General features: G+C 37.7%; 1 protein-coding gene and 1 pseudogene across 1 annotated transcript; one reads left to right on the plus strand and one right to left on the minus strand.

Moving 5' to 3' along the window:
• LOC113352498 overlaps positions 1-27,937 on the plus strand; it is a 134,097-nt pseudogene that overhangs the window by 88,830 nt on the left and 17,330 nt on the right.
• On the minus strand, positions 23,161-27,305 carry LOC113349990. The gene is made up of 6 exons (XM_026594043.1): positions 26,917-27,305; positions 25,727-25,883; positions 24,526-24,702; positions 24,333-24,416; positions 23,856-23,937; positions 23,161-23,769 (listed from the first exon to the last, which is right to left on the minus strand). Exons 1-6 carry the CDS (start codon positions 27,303-27,305, stop codon positions 23,336-23,338), a joined length of 1,323 nt encoding a protein of 440 aa, XP_026449828.1. The 3' UTR covers positions 23,161-23,335.

Genomic DNA, 27,937 nt, shown 5'->3' on the forward strand with positions numbered 1-27,937 from the left:
TTTACTCTCAGAATATTATTAAGGTTTAGTACATACAGATTGCCGAACGAAAAAGTTGGGTGTGGTGTAGTACCCCCGCGTTTTAATTACCTTGTTTCAGTTTTTTTTCCCCATCAAGCATTGACGGTCTCCGACTCCCTCCTGGGCAAGCTGTTAGAGAACTACTCGGTCGAAATTGCTAGCGTTGCTATCTCAAGCTTGTTTGTCAAGTTTAGTTTCCAAAACTATAATTCTTGATTTCTAGTCTACTTATAGCTATGTCTCGGATTAGGATAGAATGTGTAGTTGAGCTTTAGACTTCACGACGTTCATCGATTGAAGATGAAGAATTACTAAGGGGAGCTTGTATAACTTCATCAACAAAAGGTATGTGGAGACCCGAACTCATCTATCTTTCAAAAGTCTATCTACTCTATCTCCTATTTCAAATAAAAGTCGTATAGCTATATAAACGTCGATTATACACATTTGATATTTCGAGCTGAGTTTATCTCGCTTACATATTTCTCGAAATATGTGTTGGTAAGCTTTCTCTTTAACCAAGTTCATCTTTATTCTTAACGAAGGTCAAAAGATGATCATGTGAAAATCATCTGGTAACATCTTACATGATTTGTGTGAGACAATCATTTGATGTAGACTCAGAATGTTTCGTGTTGATCTATTGATCACTTGAAAATTGCTTTGAAGCTAATAGTTTGTGTGAGACAACTATTCTCGTCTTCTAAGAATGTCTGAATGATTAAAATGGAGTTTAGAACAATTAACCATTGATTGAATATAGCACAGTACGCATACTTGTATGCTAACTGTTGCAAGTTTATTCCAAGTCCAGGAACCATAGTATGCATACCCGTATGCGTATTGGTTTAACAGTTGTAGTCCGAGAACTTAGCATGCGTACCCATATGCGTACTAGTGTAACAGTTCAAGTCCGGGAATTTAGTATGCATACCCATTTATATACTAATTCAACTATGTTCGGTCGTGAACGATAGTATGCGTACCCGTTCGCATACTGGTGGAGAGACCAAGTCCTGAACTCTAGGTATGCGTACCTGTTTGCATACCTGAGTGGGTTAAGTTATAAAATCGGTTTATTCGTGAAAAAATATATTTATATAATAAGGAATGCAATCTTTGATAACCGTGGCTATTTCATGAATTGATTCGAGTGAATCAAAATGGATTTTGCTTCAATTGCGTCTTGTATACTTCTATGAGAATATAAACAATTGAACAACTTTATAACTAGTTTCATTTGAGTCATTTGAACTAGTTGTGATTAAGATGAACAAGGTTGATAGGTAAATGTTCATATGGATAACTTCGGTTAACTATTGTTTAAAAGACGAGGGTACCCAAATATACCACAATCTTAAACTTTTCCACCTATAAGTCCTCTTACCCGAAAGTGATTGTCTACGGACTAATTCGATAAAATACAATGAAGCGGTATTCACACTTTGTGTGATCGTGTATGGATACCAGATCGAGACAAAGCAACAATCAAAGTGTGATTACTTGATAATAGGTTAAGACTTAACCAAACTCTATAGGATCACTATCAAGTAATACGGAGTTAACGTTTGTGTAATTTACTTTAAATTATAATAACAACAATTATAATTGTGAAAACAAAAATAAATGACACAGAAGATTTTGTTAACGAGGAAACCGCAAATGCAGAAAAACCCCGGGACCTAGTCCACAATTGAATACTCTCAGAATTAAGCCGCTATACAAAATCAAACCAACTTCGTATAGTTGAGACCAAGCAAGTAAACCTATAGTTCACCTAGTTTCTTCAGTATCCCCGCGCTTCCGATATTCAATAAGTGCACGCACTGGAACAATTCCTTTGGTTCGTATTCCAAACAGTAAATGAACAACAAATCTGTTCGGTAACAAATCTATTCAATCTCAGTGATATGAGTTAGACAGAGGCTCTTTTGTTTAATCTAATAAACTCCTTTGTGAGGTTTAGATCTATTTATCCAACAACTACCAAAGTAGCATAATTTAGATTTTGCAATCAAAAATAGAATCTACCAAGATGCTGTATAGTGATGTCGATATATGCAACTAATCAATCAAATCTATCATAGTTGGATCCCAGCCGATCAAGTTTTGTGACACCAAATATTATGAAACCAATAGGAAATCTTCTTTGTCTTCAAATCCTCTTTAATCTTCAATAAACACCTTCCCACCATAATTTGAATATCTTGTGATCAATCACGCACATAACGGAGTCTATTAACAATAGATTATCACAAGACGTCTTTATATCTACAGACAGTTTTAAAGATCCCATCGACACTTCGATCTAGTTTGAGTGAGTCTTATATCAAAAGAGAAGATTCTCAAGAATAAACAAACTAGGTGCAATCAAAGTTCAACAACTGTTAGTCAATCAAATCAAATCGAAAACTAATAATACTGCAATTATCTAGTTTCCCACCAATGGTACTCGTAGAGCTTCTTGATCCCACATAAGTCTTTAAACGAGCAGTCGTAAGAGGTTTCGCCTAATTAGGGTACTTTCCTCTTCGAATATACGGCTTCACCAGTAACAACACAACAAGGTAGTTTGCTGGCTCTTAGGATCGTTTGCTTGAAATGCAAACTTGAGTATTTATAGACCAAGGAAGTTTGGACACCAAGGAATTTTCAAAACCGAATATTCTTAAGATATACAATAAATGCCCGTATTAACCGAAATCTCTCTAGAAAATATCCAATTAGTAAATGCACATTACCAATTTTTATTTTCCAGAGATATGCACTTTAATTGCTGGTAATTAAAAGCATATAAAATTAACAACCTTAATTAAAAGATTCTCAATTTATTTCGGTCTGGGATCTCCTTAAGTTATTAAGGAATATCTTTGAACAATAAAAGATATGAGTTACTGAACATGTTCAAAGTATGTCGACATCTTATTTCTTTGTAAATCCTTTTTCATATTTACAATTTTGGAACCGAATATACCACACTTCCAAACAAGTTTAGAACTGGTTCATCTGATTTCCAAGAACTATGTGATTGATCAAATATCAATTATCAAATCACTATCATGGGTTTACAGTTCTACCAAACACAAGGATCGGTTATACCTTAATATGGTTACTGGGACCGGTTACATCAGTTACCAGGATCGGTTACATCAATTACCAGGAATGGTTACCATATTCTCATGGTATTACTTGTGATCGGTCACACCAGTTACCAGGATTGGTTACACCAATTACCAGGACCGGTTACACCAATTACAAGGATCGATTACACACTCTTTTGTGATCGGTCACACCAATTACTAGGATCAGTAACACCAATTACTAGGATCGGTCACACCAATTAGAAATATCGATCATACCATCGTAGGTGATTACTTAGGATCGGTTGCACTAATAAAAGTCATACCAATACATAAGTCAGGCATTGTGACTAGTTTAACCAAGATACATAACAAGTTATGATCGGTTCTACTAACTCACACATATTGGTAATCCAAAGATATGCAATGAATAACAATACCAATAAGCCTCGCGATTTCCCTTTCGATTCACAAAACAAGTTTATGAATGTATATCCTTTAAACGAATGTAAACATTGTTTCCTACGACGAAATCTTCACCCATACCCATAAATATAATCACAGTAGCATTCATACGATTATGTCGATGTCTTATATACGAAGTTCAAAAGATAAGTGTTATACTTCTGTAGATGGTGGATTTTCAACAAAGGACAAAATCGTAAAATCATGATACTGCATGTTTCTGACACGGCTTTCAGGCATGTGATGATTCATATTTTACTATCCATGGTGAATTTGTTTTCGAAATGCCTCCATCATTTGAGCGTTCGACACCTCGCATTTCATCATGCCCTCTATGTAGAATAACATAATTGGGTGGTTCTCTGTAAGATTGAGAGCACTAACGCCTTCAGGACGTCGGTGTTACTCACTGTTCCCTGACTACATGAGAGAGACCCCCTCTACATAGAAGAATGATTGGGCGGTTCTCCGTAAGATTGAGAGCAATAACGCCTTCAGGACTTCGACAACACTTGTTGTTTCCTGACTATGCACCTCAGAACGGGTATGACGCTTTAACTGGCTAATATTCCTTCTGCAATAGATTAATTCTACCGTGACATTCACCACTGAATTCCTAGAAGATAATCTATTTTATCTCATTACTCCGGTTTCATGATCAAATCCACGGCTGATCTCATGGAATGGTAATAGATAATCTTATTACTCCGATTTCATGATCGAATCCACGACTGATCTCATGGGATGGTAATAACTACTTTCATTACTCCGATTCTGTGGTCGAATCCACGATCCCATGGAATGGTAATACCTATTTTATTATTATTACGAATTCATGGTCGAATCCACGGCTGATCCTATGGGTTGATAATAATAAACTACTCACTTTAATTACTCAATTTCATGAATCATTCTCCACTGAATTTCATAAATTAGTAATAAATACTCAATAATCGGGCATCTGAACTACCACTGAGTAAGTCCCATCTAATGGTGCAAGTGTACTCAACAATGATGCACGAACGAGCACCCAATTGCGCGACGAGCATCCAAAAATATGGAAAAACGAGGAATCCCGCACAAAATGGGAGAGAGAAAATAATAACATTAAAATAATGGAGAAGCGCCCATGGGCCGGGCCCACTGGACGGATGTCCATGCCTTAGTCGTGGCCGGTCTCATGCTTCCACCATTATTTTTCCCTTATTTTTGTTATTTTCATGAACTCATGAAGACTCCTCCATTCTAACTTTCCTTATTTGAGCAAAACTCATGGTTTCTCCATATTTTCATGGTGTCTCCATATTTTCGTGGTTTCATGAAAAATAATAATATAAAAATATGGAAAGGTGTTGCGGGACCGGGCAACTTAGCCGGCCGGCCATACCCTAGCCGTGGCCGGTCCCACACCTTCAATCCCTAATCTTTGATAAATTGTTGTTTCTCTCATCTTGTGAAACTTCCTTGTTTCAGCAAAAATCATGGTTTCTCCATATTTTCTCAAATATTGCTCAAACCATGAAAAGCCAAAAGTCAACATGGTCACATGACCGACTAGGCTACTCATGAAAAATATACTAAAATATTATTATTTTAATGTTCACCAAATATTGATCAAACGGGCATACTTGCCCATTCGAGCAAAATCGAGAATTCCAGTCAAAGGTCGAACTCTTCTGAAAATCCAAGATATTGCTCAAACGCACATCAAAAAAATGTTGAAACTCTCAGGACTGAGACACGGGCATTATGGTGACACGAGCATGCTCCCTTGACCGACCAAGGGCGGCTCTAAGGGTCGCAACGAGCCGGTCCCACACGTTTTCACAATTTTGACCTAATTTGCGCAAGTGCTCATATTGGGTCCAAACTCTTCCCAATCAACTTAGAGTTTGCTCGAACGCCCACCAGCTGTCCCACGACCACCAAGGGCCGGTATCATGCCATCTTGGTTGGTCCCTCACTTTTCCATAGTTAGGTTTTATCACCTAATGCTCAATCGAGCACTATTTCAATAAATGATGAAATCGGCATTTAATCGTCATTCCTTCACCAACCGGTCAACTCAGGACCCTGGTGTATGCTCACTCGAGCAATTGGGCATCACATGGACGCCCGTAGTCCCATGTGGCCGGTCCCTCCTCCTTCGCTCATGGCCTATTTTCAGCAATTCGTCAATTAATGAGCAATTGATCAGAAGTTAAGGTTTCGAACAAACGCTTGACAAATCATCATTCTGAGCAAGTTCAAATACTAAATAGATTTATGTTGATCCAGCAAACAACACTCGGATTAATTATATAATATTCGGTAATCTACCAATATTTTAATTAATATTTTATTGGGTCACATCACCAATAAATAAATAATTCGTCCAATTGAGCAATACTTGCTCAGTTGCTCGAATATTGATCCACTATCAATATTCAGTAATTTATCAGTAATTCGTTGAATTGAGTAACACTTGCTCAGTTGCTCGAATATTGATCCAACTATCAATATTCAGTAATTCGTCGAATTGAGCAATACTTGCTCAGTTGCTCGAATATTGATCCAACTATCAATAGTCAGTAATTCGTCGAATTGAGCAATACTTGCTTAATTGCCGAACTATCAATATTCAATAATTCGCAATACTTGCTCAATTTCTCGAATATTGATCCAACCATCGATATCTAGTAATTCTTCGAGCGATACTTGCTCAGTTACTCGAATGTTCCACCGAGCAATTCGTCATTCATGCTCAATTCAACAAAACCTAGACTCATTGTCTAAATCAGTCAACGTGACTAATTAAATACACGTCTGTCATGCAGACTCCACGATTCATGAGACATCAATCACGTCACAAATTGGGGATATCAATTAGGGTTTTGGTCTGGCGGTCTACGGCACGTGGATTCATCCACGATGAGAATGTGAGTAAGTCGTGCAATGGTTGAAGGAGTTAGCAAAGTAGTGGGTGTACGGTTAACCAAGTATCCGCACGACATGGAACTGGTTTCACCACGATCTTCCACTTTCTCACTCTTTCACTCAAGAAACCGTCACACTTACAGGGATCAGGATGTTCATCATTCTTGCAATATAAATAAGTCCAAATCGAGGACAACCGATCATTATCATCATTCGTCAACAACTCGATTAAAACTTATCCACAGAACTCAACTTTAGCAGTTCATCAATTTGCATAAACCTTCAACACATCCACAATCCTTGATCATCATTGATCCCACATAATTCTCAGCTTCTACAGATCAACCTATCTCCCTCTTTGCGACCGAATTGACTCTGGAACGGCCATTGACTTGGTTTAGGCCGGAGTCCTACAGATTGATCTCTCGAATATAAGCACTCCCTTTGCAGTGCATCTGTGTGAGGTTCAACAGTTTGCTCGGTCGAGGAGTCTCGTACGCACGCTCAACTCTTCACTTTCCTAAAAAACCAGCAAACCGTTTTCCCCCATCCACAACTTCGTATTATAATTCCTTAATACCATGTCTACTAGAGTATAATCATTCACATCTTCGCAGTTATTTTTTAAATATAGCACGACTTGAATGATATGTTAGGAATGAAACAGTTCAAGTCACAATATTACTAACCTCAAGAGGAAGGATATGTCGTAGATGTAGCTTGTTACTTCTTCACATTCTTCAAGTAATACTTGTATGTCTCATATCCTAATAACTTTCTAGTTTAACCTATACGAAGTTGACTCTAGTGCATAATAAAGCGACTCTTTAATTGAGTTTTGATTCACTAAAATATGACAACCAAACTTGACATACCAATGCTTGGTGGGTTCAACCGAGCTATGCTCTAACAATTGTTGAGCCAACTAAGTGCACATGTTTAGGTACAATTACTCATATTTGAATATAGGTAAATTTCATTTATGTGTAACAAGCTAAGTTCAATCTGACAGTTGAAAGATATTAGCTTGAATCTAATCAGGTTTTCATCTAACGGTGAATATTGATGCTTTGTTACCAAGGTAACATTGATTGCAAAACCTGATTTGAAGACTATATATGGGAGAACTCTAGCAACTGGGAAACCTAATCCCCACACCTCATGTGTGATACTAGTTGCGACTAGAGTCGATTCTCCTTTAACCTAGGTTTTTCTAAAGCCATTATAGGTTAACGATTTAAATACTTCATTGGGATTCTGAAGCTAGACCCAACTATTTTCTCTATAGTTGCGTGTTTTGATCTTACTTTGTTCTATCGTATTGAGTAATATCTTCTCTAAGATTTTCTCGAGATTCAATCTCCGATAGGAAAGATAAAAAGTAGTCACAAACATCTTTGTCTCATCGTTTGTGATTCCACAATATATTATTCCACTTCCATACGGTTAAGATCATTGTGAGGTAATTGATATTAATAGGCTGTTCTTCGGGAATATATTCCGGTGTATCAATTGGTTCATGTTAACCTTGATTTATAAAAATACGGAACAAAAACTCGTAGGTATTTCTGTGGGAGACATATTTATCTATTCAATAGACTTTTATGTGTGAGACAGATTTGTTTATATAGTCTTTGACTTTGGGTCGTAAAAACTCTTAGTTGTGGGTGAGATCAGCTAAGGGAATCAAGTGCATAGAGTCCTTCTGTGATTCAGAGGCGTAAGGAACGTGAATGTATCTTAATCAGTGTGAAATTGGTTAGGGCTCAACTACATTCCAATCCGAAGTTAATTTGTAGTAGGCTAGAGTCTGTAGCGGCTTAATACAGTGTGGTATTCAAATCTGGACTAGGTCCCGGGGTTTTTCTGCATTTGCTATTTCCTCGTTAAAAAATTTTCTGGTGTCTGTGTTATTTCTTTTCCGCATTATATTTTCTATATAATTGAAATATCACAGGTTTTGTGTAGTTCAATCAATTAGATAATCCAACCTTTTGTTGTTGATATAAATTGATTGGCACTTGAACATTGGTCTTTGGTACCGTTCAAGTTATTTCTCATAATAATCAGGCTCGCGTACTTCTATCTATTTGATTTGCTGATTACATTGAGAAACATGGATATAACTCTTGGATGTATTTTCCTTGATTGAGTCTGACTGTCTAGTTGATTCTCTTGGAAGTATGTTGGAGTTAGTCCATACAATTTTACTAAACGAAATATTGGCTGTGATTGTTAGACCCCCGCTTTTTCACAAGCAATTCATGAATCCAGCACCATTGATGAAGAACAAATCGATATAAGTACTTTTTTGCACAACCAGTTACGATATTTCTTGAATGAAGTAATGATGATTGTTGTTGATGTATCCAAGAGGAAATTATCATGGATAAACAAGATGCTAATGACGCCCATTATTCTTCGTAAAATGGTGAGAAAGAGAATTCTCGAGACTCTGATCCGAATGAAAATAATAATGCTCCTAATGGTGACACCGACAACATTGATCCCTTGAACGATTTAAAGACCACTCAAGTAAGTGCCCATCTTGTATTTTCTTCATAGAAGTATAAAATTACTAATTTATGAATGAATGAGAATCCATATGAATGAATAAAAATTTGTGCCGAAATACGTCACCAGAAAATTCAGAATTCAGTATTTTAGCAAAAACGCTGTAGAATCTTCATCCGACATCAGATTTTTACGATCTACCCCAGTTTTCTTATGCCCAAGAAATTTCCTAGCTTTAGTAACAAAGTTTTTTGATTTTTGAGCATGTTTAGGGGTCGAAATCGATGAAACAATAAACTTCCAGGAAGTTTCCAGAATTTTTTTAGCTATCATGTAGTTCGATGTTTCGGCCACATCTTTTAGCTCGTCTATCCAATTGCTGTAATTTTTTAATATGTTGTAGAGGACATTCATAAAAATGGAATGATATAAGACTCAAATTTATATTCCTTACCAATTGCTCCCAGATCATTGTTTCATATAGGGCAGTGTAAAATCTCCTCAGACAAGCTTGCTGCAAAACATTTTTTTGTGACTTTACACTATTTTCTTATGTCTTGAATGCATAAATGAAGAACCTTGATGATGTTAGATCACTTAAATTTTGAACTTTATGATTTCCTTTTGAATTCCATGCTTGGAGCGCTCTAACTCATGTGATCATCGTATTAGGTGTTGAACGACGAAGTTGAGGATAACCGATAATGATGACACGAGCAATATTGTGAACCAAGGCGGTGACATAACAATCTCTGCACTTCAGGGTCATGAGGATTCCGCCACTGAAATTGTCTAAGAGATTGAAACCTAAGTTTTTATCACTTCAGAGGTGGAGAAAACCGGTCCAATGGTTGAGACTAGCATGATCGTTATCGACTACCCGAATGCAAGGGTTGCTTTTGATCCTCCATTCAGCGAGCCATTCCTGTATCATGAACTAGTTGGTGGATTTAGCATTCCCACCGGATATGCTAGCATGTATCAAAAAAATATGGGAAATCTACGATCACGTCATTGTTACCAAAGATCCTGAACGTGTTTGCTTCTTGATAAAGCAAGTAGGGATTATCTTGCGCGTCATAGGTGATATATAACTGAAACAGGGATAAAAGAAATGTTACCAAAGATTTACTCTTTGATTGGGAGTACAACTTGGACAATTCAGATACTTGTTTTTCAACTTGAAATGGCTACGTCAGAAAATCAATACCATCAAGGACACACGCGAGAAGAATATACCTTTTCCTAGTGATGCTGTGACGAAAAAGGAAGCCAAAATTGGTAAGTTTACTGAAGAGCTGGAGTTGGAGAGAGCATCTTTGCGAGACTTGAAAGTTGCAGAGGAGCAAAAATCTTACTTTGTCGGTTTCTTTTACTTTACTTTCCATGATTTATTGAACTTTGAACTTCTGTGAGATATGTGAGGCTTTATTTGGTTTTGTCTTTTTGATTGGTTTTGGAAGTAGATGATTGGGGATTTTCTTTTGGATGTAATAGAGATTTTATTTAAGTAAAATGAACTTTGATTAATTGCTGAATTCAAATACTGAATGAAAGTATGCATACGTTTTGGAGGAATTGAAAATACAGGTGAAAGAAAATCCTAGATTGCAAATTTTAGATGCTTTGGGTGTTCGTGCCTTGAACATCTAACACATCAAACGTTGAATGTCTTAGACGCCAAATGATTTGAGCCAATTTTCCTGTATTACTGGCATACTCGTCTTGCTATCCATGTCAGCTAACTTGTGGTATCCACCAATAACATATTTGATAATGATGAAAGTCCCTTCACAATTGGAATTCTTTGCATAATGGAGATTGCGCTTAGTTGCTTTGATCACTAAATCTGCTTCATGGAGTTTGTTAGGCTTGATTGTTCTTGCTCTGAATATCTTCTGCTGGTTCGACATTCTTCTTACAGTGGGATTCCATGCTCGTGCAGTCATTGAAGCTTTCTGACTTTGTGGTACATAAAGACGTTCATGCAAGGTTATGGGAGAATACCCAAGATAAGCTTTGTTGTGCTTAGACACCATTTCAACAATGAATGTCTCAGTGAGATGCTCGATTCAGAGAGGTTCCAAATTCAACCACTTAGTAAAATATTGTTGAGGTGAGGTTACCCACTCACAGCGTCTTGCAACAACTAAGTTGCTAACAGAATTGAGTCCCCAGACTAGGAGAGCATGTTTGAAAGTATATAACATGGACATATGAGGAGGAATGAGACTTGCCTGAGCGCGGAACCTCTTGACGAATGCTAGTGCATATTCCCACGGTTCTAGTTTCAAATACATCAGAGTTTTGAATTCCTTCAGATGCTCTGATGATGCAGTGTCCATCATTTATTTTGAATCAGAGCTTTCCACATCATAGAAATGTGCAACCGAAGGCATTTCATCAGTAGTCATCTTTTTAGTATGGATCCACGTCTGTCCGAGGATCATGTCATATCCCAGATCCTCCCTGATTATGTGAAACTTGGTTTGTGCCCAGGTTGAACCAATTTTTATTTTGAGAATGATATAGCCGTATGCATGTATGAGTATTCCTTCGTGATCCCTAATTGGGATGTGAGCATGAATAGCTTCTTGTCGAGTGATACCTGCGGATCTAAGAGTCTTCAATGGGATAACATTGATAGAAGTGCCAACATCAACCAATGATATCTTGAATTCGTTTCATTTGAGATGAACTGTGGTAAGAAGTCCCCGGTCGTACATCTTCTTGTCTGTAGCTGGAGGTTCATGAAGCATTTCTGGAATGGATGGGCATTTCCCTGACACTATGTGATTTAAAGCCGTGAATATGTATTTCCTCTGAGCCTTTGACATATAAACCAATTCATATATATGCTCGATCAAGGATTGAAATGCTTCTTTGATAGGTTTCTCAGAAAGGGTGAAGGTCCTGATCGGGAGAGGATTTATGTGTACTCCTTCAGTCCCCAGTTCTCCTGAATCGACCTTTTCCTTAAAGATGTGCTTCAGGACTCTGCAACCGCTCCTTCCTTACATAAGGCAATTTGATTGCACCGTCTTGAATACAGACTTCTAATAATTCGATCACCTCTTCTATGGGAAAAGGAAAATCTGGGTCCTCCTGGTCATTTTGCTGACACTTAGTCGGTGCTTGTGCATTTCGAGTTTGATTATCTTTCCTTAATGCTTTTTGCATGCAAGAGCCTGAGATGTTGGAGAATCATTCTTATGCTATTGTGTCTTGGCTTTTCTCTTGCTCCCTTCAACAACAACATTTGTGGAAGGTTGAAGACTGTAGTTCTTATTGATCAGGCGCCTGGTGCTGCCTCGAGTTTCCCGTAGCTCCTCGACTTCTATAGATTTTTCCCTTTCCATCAAGGCCGGCGCAGTAGTTGCTGACCGTTTGGCTGCTTCATGAAACTCTGAGAAACTCTGGAATCGAAGATTTTCCAGTAAAGCTCTGTAGAACCGGATCATTCCATTGATGCACAAGAATACAAGTTGTTGTTCAGTGACATTTGGGTCGTGAAAATCCAAAGCTTGGACTCTGAATTTCTTCACGTAATCATTCAGATGCTCATTGTTCTTCTGAAACATCCTTCCTAGATCAGAGAGATAACTTGTTCTGAGACGATGAAGTATTTCCTATAGAAAGCATTAATCATTTCTCCCCAACTGGTGATACTTCTTGGTGCGATGTTATTGTACCAGGTGTATGATCGTCCTGTCAGAGATTTCGAAAATTTCTTCAAACGGACAACATGGTTGTGCTTATGTTTTCCCAATGATTCCAGGAATCGAGAAACATGTTCTCGAGCATTTCCCGTTCCATCATAGAAAGTGAACGTTGAAGAAGTATAACCCTTCGGAAGAGGAATCCTCTGTGTAGCAGTAGGGTATGGAGGTTGGTGACGATGGACAGAGGATGTCTTATATTTACCATGATTCTCCAAGAGGTGCTCCAAATCTTCACGAGTGATGAAACTGGATGGCTCTTTCGCTGGAGAATTGTCTGCATCCTTGCGGACCTCATCATCTTCCGGGATATGGATCGGGGAAACTTTGGGATCAGCGGCCGAGGATATTTCCTTGGCCTTTTCTTTCTCTGACTGACGGGGTTGTGCTCGTTCAGGAGACAACTTGTCTGTGGAATTCTTGAGATCAGCGCATAACTCTTTCTGGGCTGTAGCCATGTATGTTTGATTCTTGACGAGAATTTACTGAATCTTCATGAGATCAACTATGGTAAGTGGATTTTTTATGATTTCTTCAGGAGATCGGCCAAAGAAGGGGTTATTTCCGATGTTTGAGAAGGGGTGGTATCAGTAGAATCGATGTCGGAAACGGGGGAAGTGACTGGAGCACCACCACTGTTGCTGGTGCTAGAATATTTTGGTTAAGATTTGTCACTGAGACCTAATATCAACCATATTGACAAATTGGAATTGCAACCGAGAGATTAATCTCCCACTGTGGTCGCCAATCTGTTGATCGGAGAAAATTATTTGTTGTTTCTTAAGGAAAGTGAAGAGACGACCGTGCTGGCGGGGACTCCTCGACCGAGTAAATTGCTTATACCTTTTTCAAATAGATGCACAGCACGGGAGTACTTTGAGTTCGAGAGATCAATCTGTAGTACTCCAGCCTTAACCAAGAAAATGGTCGTTCCAGATTCAATTCGGTTATAAATATGGACGATGGTCGATCTGTAGGAGGGGAGCTGAGAAGTGTGTGTAAGATCAATGATGATTGAGAATTATGGATGTGCTGGAGATTTCTGCAAGTGAACTGTTGAGTTCAAGTAAGTTCTGATTGATTGATTGAATTCTGCTCTGTTGGGAGCTTTTGTTCAGATGATAATTATTGGTTGCTCAATCGTGGATGCATAGACTTATTTATATTGCAAGAATAGTAGACACATTGATCCCAGTAAGTGTAACGGTTTCTGGAGTGGGAAAGTGGGAAATCGTAGTTAAACCAGTTCCATGTCGTGCGCAGACTTGGTTGAATGTCCATCCACTACTTTGCTAACTCCCTCAACTGCTTGCATGATACACGTGTCGTAGGCCGCCAGACCAAAACCCTAGTGAATATCCTCCCATGTGACGTGATTGATGTCTCATGAATATGGATTCTGTAAGGCATACGTGTATTTAATTAGTCAGTTGTTGACTTGACTAGACGATGGGTCTTAGCCTTAATGATTCGAGCATAATGAACGAATGTGGTGTGCTTTGAGACTTATGGATTGAGCATAAGGTGTCTGCTTAGACAGAATAATGGAAAGACGTTGAGTTGAGTCTTGATAAATTGTGATATATTATTTTACCAGTCGAGGTAATAATAATATTCTGATAACTTGAGTTGTCCGATGAGATTGCTCGATCAAGGAATTATATTGGTATGTCGAGTATTCGACAGGAAATCAAAGATATTATTGAATTATACAGAATGCTCATTTCTGATCTAATATATCATGAATAATCGAGTGAAGAATCAGAAATATTGGATGGTCGTCCGTTCGAAACATGTTGCTCATTCGAGCAAAAATGTTGGTAGCAGGACCAAACATTAAATATAATTTAGAATATTGATTGTTGTATCAATAGAATTCTCGAATGTTGATAGTTGAATCAACATGAGAAAGTCGAACAATTGATAGTTGAATCAATGAGTTTTGAACCCAGTTGATCGTGTATTTTGCTAACTTAAGAAATTTAGTGTTGATAGATGAGAAAAATAAATATTGCTAGTTTAAGCAATTTAGTGTTGATAGATGAACAAAATAAATATTGCTAGTTTAAGCAAATATTTGCTCGATTCATCAATTATTGGCAGTGGGACCAAATAAAATACTAATTCAAAATTATGGTAGATGGACCGAATATTATATATATAATTAGGATATTGATTGTTTGGACAACATAAAATTATTAGTGTTTAAACTTGCTCAGGATTATGATTCGCAAAGCATTTGGTTTGAAACCCTAATTTTGATCAATTATGATTGTTGATCAATTGATGATTTACTGAAAATCAGTCAATGAGTGAGAGAGGGATCGGCTACATGAGATGATGGGTCGACCATGTAGCACCCAGATGCTCGAATGAGCATGCACCAAAGTTCTTTGTAGACCAGTTGATGAAAGGATGATTAAATGCTCGTTTAATCATTATTAAAATAGAGCTCGTCTGAGCATGAGGTGGTAAAACCTAATTATGGAGAAAAGGACCGATCAAGGGGTATGAGACCGTACCTTGGTGGTCGTGAGACCAACTGATGGTCGGTCGATCAAATTCCAAGTTTTTTGGAAAGAGTTTGAGCCCAATATGAATTACGGAAGATTAATTAGGTCAAAATTATAATAGAGTGTGGGACCGGTTTCTGCAAGCCAAAGGGACGACCTTGGTCGGTCAAGGTGGCATGCTCGTGTCACCATATTGTTCGTTACTCAATTCTGAGAATTTTGATGGTGTGCGTTCGAGCAATATTTTGGATTTTCAGAGGAGTTTGATCTTGACTGAAATTCTCGATTTTGCTTGAATGAGCAAGTAGACCTTTGCTCGCGCGACCAATATTTTGAGAATATTAAAATAATGATATTTTAATATTTTCCTTGAGGAGCCTGGTCGTGTGACCATTTGGATTTTTGGCTTTTGGTAGTTTGAGCAATATTGAGAAATATGGAAAAACCAGGTTTTTGCTCAAACAAGGGAGTTTCATGAGATGAGAGAGAGATAATAATAATAATAAAATAAGGAATTAGGGAGGTGTAGGACCGGCCACGCCAATGCATGGCCGGTCGGCCCGTGTACCCGGGTTCGCGCTCTTCCCTATTTGAGATTATTATTTTCATCATGTGAGGAAATATGGAGAAACTAGGAGTTTTGCTCAAACGAGGAAGTTTGCTCAAACAAAGAGTTTTCATGAGACAAGGAAAATTATAAAATAGGTAAAAATAATATAAAAGGAGGGGCGGGACCGGCTGGCCGGTGGGCCCGGTCCCGTTCGCCTCTTGTTTATTTTATTTTATATTATTTTCCTTCCCTATTTTGTGTAGGCTTACTCATTCATCCATATTTTTGAATGCTCGTTTATGCATTTGGGTGCTCACTTATGCATATTTGGTTCTCTTTCGTGAATTATCATTAAGTACACTTGCATTATTTTCTCGGGGCTTACTCGGTGCTGGCTCAAATGCCCGAAAAGTGAATATATATTACTAATTCATGGAATCTAGCTGAGAATAAGCCATAAAACGGAGTAATGAGATAGATTGAACATATATTACTAATTCATAGAATTCAGCCGAGAATAATCCTTGAAAAGGAGTAATGGGATAAAATAGATTATTTTCTAGGAATTCAATGGATGAATGTTGCGTTAGAACTAATCTATTAATTTCTCTATACTAGCATGCAATATGTCTAGGAGCGTTTATTCGAGAGTCGAGGTATGAGATGGTAGAGGCATCATACTCATTCTGAATATTAGTTCTGTATGGTCAGGGAAGAACATTGCGACATCCTGAAGACGTTAACGCTCTATACTTGCATGCAATATGTCTAGGAGCCGTCAAATCATTGAGATTCTATACATGTTCATTATAAATAGTAAGGGAACATTGCGACATCCCGAAGACGTTAACGCTCTATACTAGCATGCAATATGTCTAGGAGCCGTCCAATCATTTTCGATTCTATATAGAAGTGTTGATGAAATATGGGAAGTGTCGAAAGCTCAGTTGAGAGGCTTTACGAATCACATATTCATGCGTGCTCTGAGAGGATGTACGTGCAGTCAGAGATTTTACATGAGCTTTCACGTCTAAATCCTGAAATATGAACTTAATTAACATACGTGTCTGAAGCCGTTTCAGGAATATGCAAAATTATGATTTTAGCCTTCGTCGAAAATCCACCATCAAAAGTTGCACACCCGGAATCTCTGTCTCATTGGTGTAAGAGTTTGTCATCTAGAAGTTGGATGTTTGGGCCTCCTCATGTTAGTCGCACAAATGTATGATGCACGGTTCTTCCCCATTTTGTTGTATGAATAGGGATTCTAATTTACTAGATAAATTTGATCATCGAGGTAAGACCTCTTTCTTTCCCGAGATTGATTCTTCAGGGATGAGACAAAGTCGTTGTTCTATGTCTTGGCAGGGGCTCATGTGAACTTCTGTTACAAATTTACTGCTGAGATCTATTCTTCAGGGACAAGGTCAATCGAACTTGAGAGTACTAGATACCTTCTGGAACTGAGGGATATGTAAGTGGTTGTCGTATCTTGTCCTTCGGTCATCATGTCTGACTTTAATACATGGGGCAGCTTGTCGAGCCGATCTTTTTGAGAGAAGCGTCTTTGACTACGAGAACTGCTAGGAGCGTCAGGATGAGTAGCGTCTGGCCTGAAGCTAAGTTCTCGGATCCTTACCTTGTTTTACTTCAGTGACAGTAGATGGTTGTGGTTGTATGTCGAGTAATGGTCATGATCCTTTAGAGAAGAAAGAACGACAAGTTGTATCTTGGTCGGATATGGTAGTTCGTAGAAGTAGGCGGCTCTACAACGCTTTGATTAGCTCCTGAAATTTTTGAAGCCTTTCCAAGTTTTCGGTAAGTTTATCATGTAGATGAAAAAAGACAAATCCAACGAAAAAAGGTCGAGGTCAATCGAATACATAATGAAAAAGTTATGAGTAAAATAGTGAAGTGAAGTAAACTTTCCGAGTCCCCTGAAAGCATGCACTAATCTTGCTCGTGCTAAGGATGCATCAATCAGGTTCATGCCATACTTGCCTTCGACTTATGCAAGCTCTGCTAACTTGCATACCGGTACAATTCACTTTCCTGGCCATGCCCAACGCGTTATTGGTGCATGCTTACGTCGAACGACTTGATAGAAAATATGAGCATCCAAGAAATGAAATATAACTTGCCTCATTAAGTATAATCATCCCTGCATCGCCTACCGAGTCTTCAATGGTCATAGGTGGTGACTGGTAATAGATATTTAATACTCAAAATTTTGTTATTTGACCAGCAAAGTTTACCAATATAGTAAGAGAAGTAAAAATATAAATAAAATCATTTAGTTGAGTTGGCGCTGGCGCATGAACCAAGTAGTTTGAATTGAATATAAATGTGCTTTCAGTCCAATCTTAACTAGCTAGTGACCTTAATTTTGGTGAAACCGAGCTGAACGACTAGAAAATTATTATACGCCTCGTAATACTTTTTGGGGTCCTATGTAACGATTACTCACCTTTCAGTAGAGTTGGAGTCCAGTGCAAATTGAAAAAGATTGGATGGAGATTACAAAGCCAGGTTATATTCTCATGTTGTCAAAATGAATTGTGAAAGAGTATTATCATTAGTTTTTTGACACATAAAATTCGGAAATGCTATTCAACTCCCTTTTTTTCAACTCCGATGAAAAAGAGGGAGTTGAATAGCACTACCTCATAAAATAGATATAACGAGTTCCAGTCAGAGCATTGTCACTAGTTCTTGACCCTGAGATTTGCTTTTAGTCGGTGACATTATCGTGCAACGCTCAAAAAGATTAATTGGGTTCCTATATTTTATGGATATAAAGATAGGTTGCTTCTATTTAAGAAATATCAAGTTTATTTTTTTTGCCCATAGCTGGGGACCATTTTTATCCTCATTTTCTCTTTTAGGCCAAGGATTACGGTTGGGCGTTTCGCTTGGCTATAGCTTAAATGTACCCAAACGAAATGAGTGTTTAATTGCACTTCACTACGGGGGAGGGGTATCAAATAATGACACGGAAACTGAGTTTCCGTCGAAGCAGTGCAATACGGAAACCGAGTCTCCATGTACTGTGTTTTATATTCGATATTTCGGATATATAAGTAAATCAAGCAAATCCCTAAAATTTAGGTGTTTTAAATAAAAAAATGGATAAGAAAACCAAATTTTCCGTCCAAAACTTCACGAAAACTGAGTTTCCGTAAATTAATGATCTACATGAAAATTAACTTTCCGTGAGGCATCACTTAGCTTAAAAGAGGAACATATTTGTTCCTGTATTTAGTGAAGCCAAGCTAAATCGCCACATTAAATCCAAGCGATGCCCAATAATAATTGGATATCGCTATACTTAAGTTATAGCCAAGCGAAACATGCTACCATAGTGATTGGCCTTAGTACATGAACACCGCGTCTCTCGTTTCTTTTCTCTTTTACTTTAAAATAGAGAATGACCAAATGGCGAATTAGGAAAAAACATGAAAAATGGATGATCGAACCAAATAAGCCTATTGTAGTAGGGTAAAAATTGATTCTGGAGAAAAGAGTAAAAATGGGTAGGTTGATGAGAAACGAGTCTAGACCCTAAACAAATGTATTGCACATGAGTACTTTAGATTCGAGAGATCAATCTGTACAATTCTGGCCTAAACCAAGAAATGGTCATTCCAATCTTGCTTCGCTTACAAGATGAAGGAGAAGGGTTGATCTTAGGGAGGATAAAGCAGAGAAGGTGTTGATATTAGAGTGATAGACTCAATAAGGTGTGGTTGCTTATGACTTATCTCAGAAAAATGGAACTGCTTGCAAAAGATGGTAAACTGTAAGCTCTATGTATTGACTGGATACTTGTCTTAGTTGTTGCAAAAAAATAAATTAAAAATCTATTTATATCAAGTCATAGTCGAACACCCAGATCTCATAGGAAGTGGGAGTTGTGGAGTAGTGATGTAGTGGAGATCGTGTGAAGGATTTGTAGAAACCGTGCCCCTATTGTGAATGTAGGATTGGACGGTAATTGTGTACCGACTTCTCCTCTACTCGTTAACTACCCCATCTTCCTGTCACTTTCTCATAATGGGTGTATTGCACACGACACGTTGTAGGCAATACCCTGATGAACATACCCCATTTATGACATTATTGATGTCCCGAGTAAATATGAAAGAAGTCATCTTACATGACTCGATTGTCATGCATGACTAGACGGACCTGTATGATTATTTTAACAAGTTGTGTTGTATGGAACATGGTTATCCTAAGACTTCTTCTTGACTGAAGAGTAGTTGTGAGAGGTGGATAAGAAGACGTAATTGTTTAACCAACTAATTATGTAATGTTGATAATGCATGTAGTGCATGGACCAATTACGTGTGAGTTATACTAAATGCGGATCATGAGTGGAAAGTCAATCACTGCTTTTCATGATATCAACGAGAGGTGACGGATGGTTATAAAAGAGCGGAGAAAAAGATATCCGAGTATGGAAGTAGTCACGCATATGTAACATGACATATGGTTTCATAATCACATTAACCCACCTCTTGAATGAAAGAGAGAATGGGATTTATGTTAATACATGAAGAAATTCGTGAAATTTCGTAGTCAGATAATTCAGAAGTGAGACCCTTCACTAAAACTGCCGTAGAATCTTCATACGAACACATATTTTGATGGTTGACCCCTCCATCCTATTTTCTTACGTGGGAATAATTAGGTTTTGAGATGGTTTAGTAGGTGTAAATAGACTGACAATAAACCTTAGAAAAAATTTAGGAAGAATTTTGTCATTTTTCAGTCATGACCTAGCTCGCTCTTTAAGTTGTATCTTTTAACTCGTTAATCCGATTGATGTGATTTTTTAGTATGTTATACTAGACATCCATACGAAACTTTTTGCATATAACTCATACTTAAATTCTTTACGAATTGCTCCCAGCTGTTCGGACAACCTTGGGTGACCTTTTGGATATTGTATGACCAAATTAAAAAGATATGATTGGTCGGAAGGGAAGCATGTAGGTATAAGCAATGTGAATTGGCTAGGGCGGAGCATGTAAGGGTTTAGGTTAGCAAAATCAACCAGCCAAGTTGGGTGGTCGTGATTAGCTTGCGACTAACTTGGGCGGCCAAGATTTAATCCTTAAGAAAATTAAGCAGCTCGACCAGCCTATTTTGGTTGACGATTTAGGACAGAGCATGTAAGTTAGGAGCGATCTGATTGGTCGGTTAAGAAGAGGATCATGCGGTAGCTGACATGGAGAATGGCCAGTCGGCCAAGGAGACGTGGATAAATTGACCGGCCAAGTGGGCCGGTCGTGCACTCAGTCACAGTTTCCTTTTAATTTGGTTTTCCAACTTCCATTAGGATTTTACTCCCTGTGATAGGCTAATTCTTTTTAAATTGACCGGCCCTGTGATAGGCTAATTCCTATCTTGCCTAGGTTTGGTCTTCGACCAATAGGAATCAAGATATCCTACGTGCTCCATTCTTGGCAAAAAAAATCAATTTTTTGCAAGTTGACGCGGAATTATGTCAAATAATTAAATTTTGTATATTAACACAAAATTGAGTAAATTATATGGTTTTGCACGGTTAACAAAATCATTAATTCTTTAGCTGCTCTTACATGTGGCACACCTTGGCACGGCTTGCGGTGCCTTTTATGCATATCTTAATTCAGACAGTCGAGGAAATTCATGCTATTCAGCTAAGAATGGACATGAATTTAATGTCAGTATTAAGAATTCAGCTGGGAACATAGCATTGCATAGATACTCAGCATGCTCTACATTAGTGAACAATTCATCCAGGAGCTTGAGTTCTAATACAATAAAATTATAGAATACATGGGAATATTGCAATATGCACCAGTATTATTCTGATAATTTTCATACACGTAGGTATTGAGTAATAAATATAATTTGTACATGCATATGTATATTTTCTGAATTCAACCGGACGAAGTTCATAAATATAGTCATATACATGTAGCAAGAAAGACATAGGCACTCACTAGGTTTTATCACGTTGCTCAAATATTTTGCAAAATGAAGACACGGAAAATAGAGTATTACTGTTTTCGCCCTAAACTAAAAACCACCATCTAACACCTATCTTTTTGAACCGGGGGAGTAGTAGAAAAATAAATAAATCTGGGCGTAGAAATTAAACCAAGTTGAAACTATAGACAACCCTGGACAATGACAATTGCTAACTGAATTAGTGGGAATTTGCTAAGTTTGGTTCCATTCATTTGGCCCTAGTTTGGTCACATGTGAAGTAACTGTTGGGATAAAGCAATTTAATACACTCGGAGATGAAATTTCCTAACAGAACTAGTCGGCATTTGGGGAAGGGAGTTATCTAAACCAAACTATTTAAGAACTGTAAATACAAATCAACTGATAAAGTCCGGATACCGAAACAACTTATGTGCAATTTGCTAATTTTGATTCCAAGCATTTGACCGTAGTTAGATCATACTTTGTTGCTCAGTGGCCGGCCCTCCACTATGAACACTTGCATGTGATCCATCTGTTTCAATTTATAAGGTATTAGATTAAAAGAGTTCTGGTCCAGCCTACTACTGAACCTCATCATGAAGAACCAAGAAGAACTGATGAATGCAACATGGCAGTCTACCTTGCCTGTTTACAAAAATTGGGGTTTGCTTTGTCCCCAACATGTGGCCGGAATGAGCTGGCAATGGGTACGGAGCCATTAAAAGCTTTGCCTTCCACATCTCACTACAGACTCTTCAATTTAATGGTTCATGTTGAGATTTATTTCATTCGTGTTGCCAATTTACGGAGACATGACTAACAACCCCTCAAATGCTAATAAATCCTTCACCCTACAATCCCCTAAATTTGGTAGCAGCCCTAAGAGTTATTTTAATTATAATATTTTCGGCAATACCATTTGATATCGTGGAATCCTATTGATGCCTTCAGTATTTTCGGATGTCTAATGTGATTAACCACCACCAAAAGCTTTCCCAGTACTCTTACCCAAATGATACTTCGGTAGGTCCAGTAGAGATAATAATAAGAAAAATATATGAATTTAGGAATAGACTTTTTCTTCTTTTTGTTGCTATAGCAAGTTGTTACCAACTCTTCCACTTCACGACGTTTGAGGAGCTTACTTAGTAAATATGGCACTCTGATGGCAACCGATACGCCAATCCCTCCCCTAAATATATATATATATATATATATATATATATATATATATATATATATATATATATATATATGTGTTTCTCAAGTGTTTCAACTGTAACCCTGAGAAACACTTGAGTGTGGCACTTAGAAACACTTGAGAAACACTTGGTAAATATCGCACTCTGATGGCAACCGATACCCCAATCCCTCCCCTATATATATATATATATATATATGTTTCTCAAGTGTTTCAAATTATGTTTGACTATTTTTAACAAAACACACATATTTCACATGTAGTGTGTATATACTACCTACGCAAATAACAGTGTGGGTTCCGGACAAGAAGGCTAGAAGAATACACCATTTATATTTTTCATCCAGTTACAAATGAAGATAGCTTAAGATAGCTTACCTCCTTGCAAGTCTGCGAGCAGCTCCGAATAACAAAGCTTTTCCAATCACACCTGTTTGTATTCCACAAACCAGAGCCACGGTTCCACCAACAACTACCCATCTCCAATCCACACCATTATCCATTTTAGTATGCGACATTTCAGTTTGATCATTCTCACCATCTTCAGAAACTTGGTTCAAAGATTCCAGATTGCCATGACTAGGGATCTTGGTAGTGATCCGCGCCAACAAGGCACTTCGTGATAATGCCGTCTCAGACTTTCTCGCAAGCTGGTATGTTCTCATGCCAGAATGTATTTTCTTGACAGTTCCCCACATTCCATGACGAACTCCCAACTTTGCAACATCTTTTGGAATTCCCATGTCTTCGTAATGGACTAGAGATACTTCACAAGCAGTAAATTGCCCATCTCCTTTCCGGGATTCCACTGTAGAAAAATGAAAGAGGCCAAGATGCAGTTAGTTGTCAAGAAAAAATGGGGAAGATTTTTTAAGGCAAGGGAAAAAAACTTACCTGCCCTGATGATCCAGCTTGAGAAATAAAGATCTACACGCCTGGGTTTGTCACGCTTAGGTAAAGATCGATATGGCACACCCTGAAAGCAACGGAGCATGTAATCACAAGCAAACAAGAGTGGGACCGTAGAATAAGAGAAGGTGGGAAATTCTTTAATGTTGCCTAGTAATTTTTTACATTCAATTTCTGATTGGGAGAATAGTTTTTGTATCAGGAAACAGCAGTAACATACTGATACGATGTCTCTTTGCTTCCATGTTCAAGGCAGGGAATATCAGAACTTCCGTATATACTATTGGTAGGTTCAAGAAATGGGTTGGACCAGGACATCTGCTATGCAGCCAGAAATTCAAAGCTACCATGTTTTCTCTTTATCAATTCAAAGTTAGCATGTTAAGTAAGGGATGGTGTTACAAAAGAACCAGTAAACATAGACAGTAGCAATGAGTTCTTATTAAACGAAATCGTCCATACCTTGGTTACACAGTAATATGTCCTTCCGGACTCCCATATTCGTCGACCAATAATATACTCTCGATCACTACAGAAAAACGGGAACTGCAAATGAAAGATTATCAAATCAAGTTATTTGACCAACAAAACCATGGCAAAAGGTGAGAGAGAAGAAACATTCTGATAAAAAATCGCAGCGATACTTTCCACAAACCTTTTTAATCCAGTGTACAATACTTGTTCCTGTCAGAGGGCGCTCTTCCAATATCTCAACATAAGATAGCATATGGTCCCATTTGGGACGGAATTCATCATCCCAGAAAAAATCTCTAACCAGTTCCGGAGTCGCATCCTCGTATACAGTTCTACTACGGTAAACTGTGGGACCTGCCTAATAAACAGGAAAAGAATATCAGATACTAATGTCATAAATCGAATTGTCAAGTACAGAAGTGAGAGAGGGTCTACAGTTATTTTCTCATGATGAATCAAAATTCAACCAAAGTGCATCATTGTCAATAACCAGCAAAAGTACAGCTTAGCGAGTTCAACGAAACATAAAAAGTCAATGCCCATTATGTTCTTACCCATTGTGTACGAGTAAAAATGAGTAGTTTTTCAAGTATCATTTCTTCCTGTCCATTTTGTATATCTTAAACTAAAATCTACCTATTGCTAGTAATATTTGTTCAGGAGTTCCATACATTCAGTAAATTCTCAGTATAAAGGAAGAAGGTCTGCTAATAACATTATCAATCCTCTCAAGAAGACTAGATTAATCGCTGCATTCATCTACTCCCTCGAACTTCAATCCTAGTCACTAGCTACCAGTCTTTTAAGTTGCACCATATTCTGTTTCCTCCCCAAATATTTAATAGTCTTTCCTCCTTCCTTTAAATGGTTGAACAATCTAAAATCCCCGACGCTCGTCCCCTCAATATCGAATACCTCGCAAAAACAACCAATGACCTGCTCTCCTACAATACCCTCCCAACCATTGCATGTGGCCCCAAGAAATCCTATCAGAACAGCTTCTCTATTGTTCACCAGCCTAAGCTCAACATTTACCCAATAATTTCAGGAAAGAAGACTCACAACAATCACGCCACAGCCACGTTGCTTCCAGAGATTCACACCACCTAGACCACTATGTGGTGAGGTATAGCGAATTGTGTTTTCTGTTTTAATGTGTACCATGAAACAGAAAGCTCAAGAGAGTACTCCATTACTACTCTAGTGACAAATGATAGATTAACAGGAGCAGTTCAACACTGGAAGTGGTACTAAACTGCTAATAATGAGTCGGCGAGTAGAATAAATGTGAACAATGGATGCAAAGCTAATCATGAGCAGTTACACTTCAACAATAAAAATATAGAAAGAAAAAAATGAGTCATACACCGACCAGCATTTACCTCTGGCTCGTATCGCCATGCTTGGTAAGCCATATTTGGATTGGTGCGTTCCATCAAACTCTGCCATGCTGCATCCCCGAGTTTACCTTCAAGAAGATGTCGCAAGTGCTCGACATCCTTCTCTGTGACGACATCATTCTCCTCCACTAACGATTCACTGCAGTATAATAGTTTAAGTGTCCACAACAACCATTTATTCCAATATTATATGAAACCTAAGTTAAATACTATATCTCAAAAGAAGACAATAACAGTCATGTATGTTAGCTTATTTATGGTTTAGCAAATGGCAAGAAACAATGTTTAGTGTAATAAAGACAGCAGCAGTTCTACCCTAATTAAGGCTTGTTCCGAGGTGTATGATATGCTGTACTTAAGTATCTCAAGTACATAATAAGATGGCATTTTTAGTAAGTAACATCAAATAAAGGTTCTGTATTTCAACTTATGATGGACGATCAGAAGTATAATGAGAAGAAAAAGTATGACAAGAACTCCCACGTAACCGAATTTAATGACAACCATTTTTTTCCCTCAAAAAGATAATGGGGGAATAGAATTTGAAGGTTTAATCAGCTAAAAACCTAGTAAACAAGATATCTTTTGTTTAATCTATTCTCTACATCTATAACAACTAAGGATACGTCCTGTTACTCTATTCACCTGTTGTTTAACTGATTGTAGCACATGTGATAGTATGCATAAACTGAATATCAGCAAATAGTAAAATGCCAATTATGTTTAATACTTAAAATATCGTGTTTAACGAGCTGATCTTCATCTAGTTATGCAGATCCAATACCCAACACCAATCTCAATTCTTACAAAATGATACACACTAGATAAGAGTCTGCGTGGTTCTACATCATACGAATACTGGGAGCTTATATAATCGCCATCTGCAAACCCCCTTAAAGTACATTGACAGATAATCGATTCACATCTTTCACATTTGGTTCATTTCACTCTTTCAGAAATTTATCCAGATTACATTTCTCTTACAACATTTCTAAAAAGTTGGCCCCAAGAGACTGTCTTACTATAAACTCTAAAGTTTTCTATCCATTCCATAAACATAAAAGTGATTATATGTAATTTCTCATATTCAAATTCATCAAACAATTCAAAAAAACATTTACACCCAACATCTAAAATTCAAACATAAACAAGGAGCAATTATCAATACTAACCTCCTCAAATTGCTATTTTGACTAGGATCCCCGGACAAAGTCAAAGATTCACCGGATTCAGAACCAACCGATTTTTCATCTCCTCCTCTTTCTCCTTTCCCTTTAAAATTAAACCAAAGCTTTCTAGCAACAGAAAATGCAGAAAATGCAGTAAAAGCAAACCAAAGACGACGAGCACCAAAACCAGGAGGAACAGTAGTCCAAATGAAACGAAATTTACTTCTTAAACCTAAAAACAATAAACCAGTCCAACGTGGTCTCCATGACCAACCAATTACCAATCCTATCATAACTGCTACCCATATTGGTACTGCGCATAGCATAATGTCGACTAATGTTTCAACCACAACTGGTTTCAAATCCATCAATTCTTTATATATTTCTTCCATTTCTTTATCAGATCAATTTTCTGCATATCAAAATCCCTAGATGATCAAATTTCAAGCAATCGAACAAACTTCATGGATCGATCTCTTTGAATGTGATCCAATAGGCTCGGTGCCTGAAATTTTGAAGATCCTAGGAGAGAAAGGGGAGACGAATAGAGAGGTGAAAGACCTTTTTCTTTTTCTCTGTTTCTTGGGTTATGTGACGTGGCGACACCGTTTCACTAGTTGAATTAATTAGGCTATATATAAAAAAATATATATTTGGTGAATTTTTAATTATGATACAGACATGAGACACCTTATCCTTTTCTTCAAACATATTCGGTTTATCTCGTTAGTCCAAGGTTCCAAAAACGGGTCACGGCCCAGGTCACAGGTACTAGGCGTGACCGTTATAACGTGTTTTGACGGATGTGAGTACGTTTTGGGTCAAAAACGCGTTATATAGGAATAAAACGCGTTTTTTTGACGTTTTTTTAAAATAACGGGTGTGATAACGGTTAAATAAGAAAAATAAATAATTTGTGATCTGAATTTCCTATGTAACGGTAATTACAGCTGTGAAAACGGTTACAACGGGTCTAAATAACGTTGTTACTACGTTTTTTCATTTTTTTGGTTTAATTTATTTA

This window comes from Papaver somniferum, chromosome 2 (genome assembly GCF_003573695.1).
Source record: "Papaver somniferum cultivar HN1 chromosome 2, ASM357369v1, whole genome shotgun sequence".
Classification (NCBI taxonomy): Eukaryota; Viridiplantae; Streptophyta; class Magnoliopsida; order Ranunculales; family Papaveraceae; genus Papaver; species Papaver somniferum.